At 42.6% G+C, this 8,636-nt stretch overlaps 2 protein-coding genes across 3 annotated transcripts in view; one reads left to right on the forward strand and one right to left on the reverse strand.

Moving 5' to 3' along the window:
• The first annotated feature begins 337 nt into the window (after positions 1-337).
• LOC103130837 (BTB/POZ domain-containing protein kctd15-like) lies at positions 338-5,281 on the forward strand. 2 transcript variants are annotated; one of them, XM_007542345.2, is made up of 5 exons: positions 338-1,181; positions 2,248-2,426; positions 3,459-3,603; positions 3,988-4,293; positions 5,018-5,281. In XM_007542345.2, exons 1-5 carry the CDS (start codon positions 1,155-1,157, stop codon positions 5,177-5,179), a joined length of 819 nt encoding a protein of 272 aa, XP_007542407.1. In that variant the 5' UTR covers positions 338-1,154; the 3' UTR covers positions 5,180-5,281. The 2 variants fall into 2 exon arrangements, with proteins under 2 accessions (XP_007542407.1, XP_007542408.1); XM_007542346.2 differs by having other exon boundaries at positions 2,251-2,426.
• Positions 5,282-6,739: 1,458 nt separating this feature from the next.
• The window catches only part of LOC103130849 (transcription initiation factor TFIID subunit 4-like), a 13,565-nt gene continuing 11,668 nt past the window's right edge, over positions 6,740-8,636 (reverse strand). Inside the window, exon 15 of the mRNA XM_016666221.1 lies at positions 6,740-7,225. Coding sequence (XP_016521707.1) covers positions 7,067-7,225 — 159 coding nt within the window. The 3' untranslated portion in view covers positions 6,740-7,066. The remainder of the gene's footprint in view (positions 7,226-8,636) is intronic.

Below are 8,636 nucleotides of genomic sequence, written 5' to 3' on the forward strand. Positions count from 1 at the left end.
GACAACAAAAAAAGTTTCTTCTCTAGTGTCAAGAGGATCGAACTACATTTTTCATAAACTTCATTAAATGTTATTACTTCATCAGTTGTTTCTGACAGAATAAACACCTGGATAAACTGAAAATTGTGGTTTTCTCACAATAATAAACAAGATATTGACATTTATAAAATATAACAGCAGGTGAAACGAAAGGAGATTGTCGAGTATTTATATTTCAAACAGAATCGCGCTTTGTTCCACCGTTTCTCTTTCCCATTCTGGTATGGCTTCCGCCATCTTTGTTTCTGTATCAACGGCTCCGCATAAGGATGACCAGCCGCGCCCTCTGCTGGATGGTGGCCAAACTACAATAATAAAAGAAGGTTTAATGCTGTTAGTTAATCGATTGAACTTATGTTCATCTAATAATATGTCGATTAGTTGTTTGCAGAGTGTGTGACTCACAACAATGACAAAAGAAACTAATCAACTGCAGCAAGAATATACTGAAACGGCGGGAGGTTTAACCTGGAAAGATTTGAATTTGAAATCTTTTTTTCTTTTTTTTTATCACTGTGCAGTACATTGTGGTTCTGAGATCCGTAGAGGGGTCGGTGGTTCCGTTGCCGTCCGTCGCCTCCATCAGCAGCAGCTGCAGGAGGAGGAGCATGGACCCGGCAGATGAGCGCCATGGAGCGGCCCGGTGTTTTCTGCCCTGCGGCGAAGATCTCCATCTATCAGTGCGCATTAATTGAAATGGCGCATTTGGCCGCAGGCTGCGGTAGGCATGAAGCGTGACGCCAGACGCCATTTAGTCCAGAACCAGGGGGATGTTGGACCTCCATGTCCGGGTGGATCAGCGTCTGAGCCCTGCGGATGGTGATGAGCCTTACCGGACCGAGCAGCCCAGTTTATCCCCGACAGAGCGCGTCACCAGCCGGAGCCCCGCGCTCCGTGTTCCGCTCCTCAAAAACAAGTCCGGGCAGGAGGACCTATTCCGGGCCCCGAGGGTCTGAGGTGCCCCGGGGCAAACTCGTCCTGCAGCCTGCGCTCCTCTCTGTTGGTTCTGGTTTGTTTCTGCTTTACGCACCCTCACCAAAAGGACGGAGACGAAGTGGAGCGGGCCTGGAGCCGAACCCAACCGAACTTCAGCTGGAGATACCGAGCTGCTGTCCATGTCTTCCGTGTCCGTGTCCTCCCAGGTGAGAAAAAAACACGCGCTGCTCGTTTAAACCTGATATTCAACACTGTCGATGGTCCTGACGTAAGACCAGACTTCATTTAAAAACCTCCAGTTTTATGCTTTATGGACTGTTTATTCCGTTCAAAGCACCGATATCATCAAACTCAACACGAGCTACGAAAAACATAAGCCTCTAAAATCGGCACTAGATACCAGTTTTAAAGTTGTAGGTTTTTAAACTAAAATGGAACTTTTCCTTCTCTACTCGCTACATGTTCTTCCCGACAGAAATGCAGCGCTAGCTACTTAAAGCTGCATTTTTAATACATTGGACGTCTCTGCTGACAGATATTTTACAACCCGAATTCCCTTAAAGGCCTCGGAGAGCCGTAATCAGCTGGAAAAAATTAGCCAAGTCGCTCTTTTAGTTTTAATTTGTAAGAAGAGGCTTAAATGTCCAGATTTCCTGACGGGGACTGGAATAAGGCGCAGAAAGCTGCCCGTTTGGCCTTAAAACCTGCAGATATTTGAAAACACAATGTGCCTGTGCACACGCTCCCATCTATAGGTCACATCACGGCACATGCACGCGCATGGGGAGGCGTGTGGGTGTTTGGCTGCAGGCAGCATTCAGGCTGCAGGGCCTAGACTCCTGTTTCCCTCATGCTTCACAGCCTCGTGGTGCCGGGAATGGGGAGTGGAGGGAGGTAATCCAGTTAGACCCTCCCATTAACCCCCCAGGACATCATGCTAATATCTCCTCTGTTATTACCCAGAGCTGTTGCTGTCACTTTATAAGACTAACCATTCTACTCAATTCAAAAATACTTTATTTATTCCAAAAGGAAGATTAAATATTGGTGTAACTTTTATAATTCAAGTATCTTCAAAGAATCGTTGTGGATGGTGATGCTGTGAGCAGGAAGGATCTTCAGTTTAGCCCTTTGTTACAGAAAGGCGACTGTCCCTGGTGATACAAGAGAAGACATGACTCACAATGGACTCAGCGTTTTTAATGAAACAGGAAGTAAAGTTTTTTTAATGACCCATAGCTAAAGCTCCTCTCACCTGTTCCCTCTGTCCAGCAGGAGGGGCGAAGCCTGTCCAGGATGTCTCTGAGCCACTCACCTGTCTCCCCCATGACGGCGCAGGGCATCCCGTCCCCCGCCCAGCTCACCAAGGCCAACGCCCCGGTTCACATCGACGTGGGCGGACACATGTACACCAGCAGCCTGGCGACGCTCACCAAGTTTCCAGATTCCAGGTGAGACGGAGTGAACAGGTGTGATGAGTTACATATCATCATGACACACCTGCAAACTCAAACAGTTGGTTCTGAGGAACAATTTGGTTCAGACAAAGTTTGATTTGTAGTTTGAAGAGAACAGTCTGGACTAGAGGTGGAGAAAAAAAAGTCAATTCTATTGAGATTGCATAGATCCCACAAGTCTGAACCAAAGGTGATCCGCGCCATCTTGGTAGGGAAGCGAAAGCATAGCTAAACCATGGCTTCCTGACCAACAAAAACAAAGTGTATTGACATTCTTGATCAATTTGGAAGAGAAATATTTATCAACAAAATACAATCAGTGTTTCAATGGTCCTAGCTAGTTCAGCAGTAAGTACATAAGAGTAAATATCTGATATTTATCTTCATATTACACAGAGATGGGTAGAGTATTGAAAAACTAATGGAGTAATAGTTGTAATGTACTTATGTTGGGTCACCAGGGGGCGCTGTGGGGGCTCAGCAAGTTGGAGAGAAGATGAGGGAAAAAAGTGTAAAACTAAAAACAAATTTAATTTCATACATTTCTTAAATAAATTTTCATCATAATTTTTGTTTACTGTTATTGAATCTGTTTTTTTATGATAAAATATAAGTTAAAATTTTTTTTTTAAATATGATTGGCCGAGCTACTTAGCAAGCAAGAAATGGAAACATTTCTGACAAGAAAAGACCAAAGGGGGGAAAAAAGCAGAACTGTGGAAATAAAATAAAATTTCATGTGATTAATATAAAATTTTATATATTTTCTTACAATCAAAAGAGGATTGTGATGAAATATTTTATCATCTGGTAATAAAGTCATAATATATTATCAGATAATAACATTTTCCACCACAGAATTCATGGCCATCTGAAATCGGATGATGTGAAGCAGCTTTTATGCTAAATTAATCTAATAATTATGGAATAGTGATTAAAAAACATTCTAAATGTTTAGGACGTACAGAGATTCTGTTACTCTGATCAGATCGGCTGGTGTGGTATTGATAAGTGATCGGTTTCCAGGATCGGCCGTCTGTTCAGCGGCAGCGAGCCCATCGTGTTGGACAGCTTGAAGCAGCATTACTTCATCGACAGAGACGGAGAAATCTTCAGGTTCATCCTGAGCTACCTGAGGACCTGCAAGCTGCTGCTGCCAGAAGACTTTCAGGTGGGTCAAAGGTCATCTACAGGGGTCACTTCCTATGTGGACCGGGTCAGAACATTCACCACTCACAAAGAGTTAGAGGAGGGAAGGAAAAATAAATAGGTTTTGGAGGGAAAGAAAAGAAAAGCATGCAAGAAAGGACAGGAATGAAGGAAAGAAAAGAGTGAAGGAAGGAGTGCAGGAGAAAAAAGCAAAAATAAAAGGAAGGAATCTAGATTATATTTTGGTGAATAAAACCTGGAAATCCAAATATTTCCCAATAATTTCATTAACAGACCTAAAAGTACTGAAATCAGATCCAGAGGATATGAGTCTTTGAACAGATTCCTGAACTGATCCAGTTCCTCCAGCAGCAAATTCTCATCCAGCTGTTTGTTCGTCTCTCAGGATTTCCCCCAGCTGTACGAGGAGGCCCGGTTCTACCAGCTGGCGCCAATGGTCCGGGACCTGGAGCGTTGGCAGGCGGAGCGCGAGGCCCGGCGGTCGGCGGCGCCGTGCGAGTGCCTGGTGGTTCGGGTCACGCCCGATCTGGGCGAGCGGATTGCCCTGAGCGGCGAGAAGGTTCTGATTGAGGAGGCCTTTCCTGAGACCGGAGACGTCATGTGCAACTCGGTGAACGCCGGCTGGAACCTCGACCCGACCCACGTCATCCGCTTCCCGCTCAACGGCTACTGCAGGCTGAACTCGGTACAGGTGAGCCAGCCAATCACAGAGCAGATACCTGCGTTGACGGAGTATCAGGGCCATTGTAGATTTAGAAAAATAACACATTTCCATCAAAAAAATTCTGAAATTTTCTAGAAAAAAAAACGAAATTGACTTCAAAACTCAGAAATTTCCATGTCTTCATGTTCCTTTGCTGTTGTGGTTTTACTCCGCCATCTTTGTTTCTGCATCATCTGGCTCTGTTTAATTATGGCCAGTGGCGCCCTCTGCTGGATGGCAGAAATGATTAAATTAGGGAGAAACTTACTTTTATCATTTAATGAATTAATCTTAAGTTTATTGACCTCATTGATCAAATACCTATTTGATTGATAAGCAGCCATTCTGCTAAAATCAAGAGTCGACTGTGTTTCCACAACAAATGGTTAAATTTTAACATTTTGTCACCTAACCAAATAAACAGAAAATTGTGATTTTTCTCACAATAACAAACCTAGAAATATGAATAAAATATAACAAGTAGCTTGAGTGTTTTTATTTCAAACCAGAGCAGCATAAAGTGCATTCTCCATCTTTTTCCATTCTGCTTTGGCCGCAATCTTTGTTTCTGGATCAATAACTCAGTTTAAGAATGACCAGCAGCGCCCTCTGCTGGACGGCAGTCAATCTGCAACACTAAAAGAAGGTCTAAGGGAGTAGTGAATCAACTTATTTTTGGCCCTAATCAGAACCCTTACTTTGCTCTCTGCAGGTTCTAGAGCGTCTTTTCCTCAAAGGCTTCAGCATCAAGGCGTCCTGCGGCGGCGGCGTCGACTCGACCCAGTTCAGTGAATACGTCCTGTGTCGAGAACTGAGGCCGAGCCGGTCCGTTAGCAGCACCCTGGTCCGGATCAAACAGGAACCGCTGGACTGAAACCGGAAGCAGCTGCTGCTTTCAACTTCCTTTTTCTACCCAACCTGTTTTCTAAGCTTCTTATTTAACATTTGTGTTGCAGATAAAAAGTTTAAAAAGAAACGAGAAGTTTCTTCTTCCTTTATTTTATTTTGTAACAAAGGTACAAACGGTGTAAAACTGCATCAGGCTGAATGTAGGAAATATAAATAAGTCCTGAAGCTCAGGAGCTGGATCCAAACTAAAAGCTGTTAAAGCTTAAAAAGTCCAAGTGCGCTCCATCATCGAGAATTTTCCAGAGTCCAGGTTCAGCTCAGTCTGCCGGGAGGAGGAATGTCGGACCTTCAGAACCTGAGAGAGTTCCTGTGTGTCGGAGAACCAGCTCCCTGCAGGGGAACGCTCCAACACCAACCGACCGGCCTCCATCAGTTCCTGAATTGTTGAACTGTTCCTTTAAACCGTCTGCGGCTCTCTCTCTCTCTCTCTCTCTCACACACACACGCACACACACAGACACACTCTCTAAAACAGCGTCCTCTAACCGATCCGACCGTTGGGAACATTTAAAACATGGCGAGCAGTCAGAAGGCACCTGTTCAGGTACAGCGCTGGAGGGGGGCGTGGAAAAGCTGGCAGCCAATCAGAGAGCAGCTCACTGTCCAACATGGCGGGAAGTTAAAACAAAGCCGCTGCAGTTAAAGGAGCGTCCCACCTGTTCTACCGCACACCTGCCTCGTTTCTCACCTGGTTCTGCTGCGCCCGGCTGGAGTTTCAGTCCAGAACTGGTTCTGGAGTTTAAACTACATGAATGAGGCTCACTATTGGTTCTCCAATTGATCAATGAGGATCAATCACACTGCAAAAACACCAAATCTTACCAAGTATTTTTTACAAGAGTATTGGGGCCATATTAAGAAAATATAGTCAAATTAATATGGGAATAAAGTCAAAAATGAAGAGAATAAAGTCAATATTTCTAGGATAAATTCATGATATGGTTTAGCATAGCTCTAATATGCCATACTAAGAAAAATACTAAAATTACAAAAATAAAATCATAAAATTAAAATAGTCAATATTTCAATAATATCCATGATGACTTTATTCTAATATTTCCCTCTTACCCCTAAAATAAATTTGATTACAAGAACAAAGTTGAAACATTATGACTTTATTCTCATATTTTATAATTTTCCTAGTTGGCCCAAATATTTTGTCATGGCGCCATACCAAGAAAAAAAACTATATTATGAGAATAAAGTCATATGGGAATAAAATTTATAATATTACAACTTTATTCTCATAATAATTTTAATTTTATTTTCTAAATGTTCTTAGGGTAGCCCTAATACTCCTCTGTATTTTTCTTCTAGTTTTTAGTGAAAATATCGTAGTACACTTGAAATAAGAAAAACAACTTACAAGCAACTTTTCAGCAAAATATAGGAGCTTTAAATTTATAACAAAGGAAATATGTCTGATGATAAAACCAGTATGTTTTTGTAAATACTCATAAATTATTGACTTAAAACAAGCTCCTATATCTTGAAAACATTTACTTTTGAGTAAATTTTGTCTCATTTCATGTGTGCCAAAAATATTTGCACTAGAAAGTAAAGCAGAAATACTTGGTAAAATTTTGTGTTTTTGCAGTGCGTGTTTATCAGGCTGATCCGAAACAACCAAACTGTCCCTGAGTGAGAAAACGTTTCATCTAAATGTTCTAACATGATTCTGGTTCAGTTCTGAACTAAACGGGTTAAACGTCTCTGAACAGGTCAAATCCAACAGAACCTTCCCTCCTCTGCAGAACCCGTCCTGGTGGTTGGGAGTTCTCCTTTTCCAGCAGCGCTCTGTAGCCGGACCACTCCTGTCTGCTATCGCTGGAGGACCAGCAGGGGGCGCCAATCACTTCAGGAGGGCCTTGTAGAGCATGAGGGAGCGGGCCGAGCTGCGGTCCTGCTCCAGACACAGGATGAAGTCCCTGAGGTTGACCCGAGTGATCCGCTGCCGGAGCTGCTGCCGGGATGAGGAGGCAGAGGAGCCGGAACTGGATCCCGATGTCACCTGAAGGGGGCGGGGTTAGAGAGTTAAACTACAGGAAGTCAAGAGGAAAACTGCAGAGGAAGTTCATGAGCTTCTCAGATCCATCAGTCTATAAAATAAGTCCAAATCAGAATGTTCTGCTCTGGTTCTGGAGCTGGGCAGCATCAGACTGGGTTTATCTGTTTGGGATTTTCCGTTTTTTCCTGCCAACAGGAGGACAACACCGCAGCAGATTCCAGGATGAAGCTTTCAGGGTCATCAGGACGTTGATTTGTCTCTGTCTCACACGAGGCCTAACGATTATTCTGATGATTAAGCAAATAATGAATCCGGCACATTCTGCTGATTTTTCATTTAACTACTTAAGCATGTTTTTTTATACATCAAAAAATACAAGTAAATAATTCAATTACTTTTTTGAAAAAGAGATGGAACATTTTATTTTCTAAAATACAATAACAGCATTTATTTAATGTACGCTTGATTATTTGTAGCAAAGGCTATTTATAAATGCAGTGTGGGGCTAATCTGTTGGATAAACCGATTAATAACTACACAGAAAACGGAGCCTAAAAGGAATATTTTTCACAGATTTTGAACCTGGTGAATCTGAGTCTATGCCACAGTACAAATGATTTTCCTTTATCTTAAATGCAATATGTATGTCTATATAGAGTATTGTTTTTGCTTAATTACTGCTCTAACCGTTTTTCTTTCGGCAAATAAATTTTTTTGAGTCTGTATACTCAAGTTTACTTAATCGATTACTTAAATTAGTTGGCAATTATTTAAATAATTGATTAATAATGATTAATTTGATTATTCGTTCAGCCCCAGTTAACTCCTCTCTAAACTTGGCTTGATGCTCGAGTCCTAATTAGACATTTGTTCGACTGAGCAGCTCAGAGTGTAATAGCTAAAATAAAAACTGTGGAGAGAGATGGATTCTCACAGTTCATGTTAAATGAACAGAATCAGAAAATCTCCAGCAGCTGCTAACAGAGTCCAAACCCCAGACATGAGGGTTAGAGGGTTCAGTGTCTGCTGAGAACATGGCTCCCTCCTCCCTCCCTCCTCTTAGCCTGTGGCTCATTTCTGCAGGGCTGCCAAGGGGCTTCATGAGTCCCGTTAGCCCCCCCAAGCGGACTCTGACCCCCTTTGTCTGAGGAAGTAAACGCCTACGGGATGGGGGAGGAGTCAAGAGTCCAATATCCTCTTGCATGTTATTGTTTACATCCAGAAAGACGATTCTTTCACATGCCATCCGTAGCCACTCTGCTGCAGTAGAACAACTTAAATAAATGAAACCAGGAGATGTAGGTATTATTAATTTAGTGCAGTGAGCCACAGCAAAGGGAAAAATAACTCAGAAAAAAACGTTCATAACTCAAAACCACTCCTACTCTTCTACTTTTCCCCCTCTCTCAATATG

Source organism: Poecilia formosa, unplaced genomic scaffold (genome assembly GCF_000485575.1).
Source record: "Poecilia formosa unplaced genomic scaffold, Poecilia_formosa-5.1.2 Scaffold683, whole genome shotgun sequence".
In the NCBI taxonomy this organism is placed as follows: domain Eukaryota; kingdom Metazoa; phylum Chordata; class Actinopteri; order Cyprinodontiformes; family Poeciliidae; genus Poecilia; species Poecilia formosa.

Bases quoted from the DNA above. Each gene is read 5' to 3' on its own strand.
- LOC103130837 (XM_007542345.2), top strand. From the start codon at position 1,155: ATGTCTTCCGTGTCCGTGTCCTCCCAG. The intron at 1,182-2,247 runs GTGAGAAAAAAA...CCCTCTGTCCAG, and splicing joins CCGTGTCCGTGTCCTCCCAG to CAGGAGGGGCGAAGCCTGTC. The intron at 3,604-3,987 runs GTGGGTCAAAGG...TTCGTCTCTCAG, and splicing joins TGCTGCCAGAAGACTTTCAG to GATTTCCCCCAGCTGTACGA.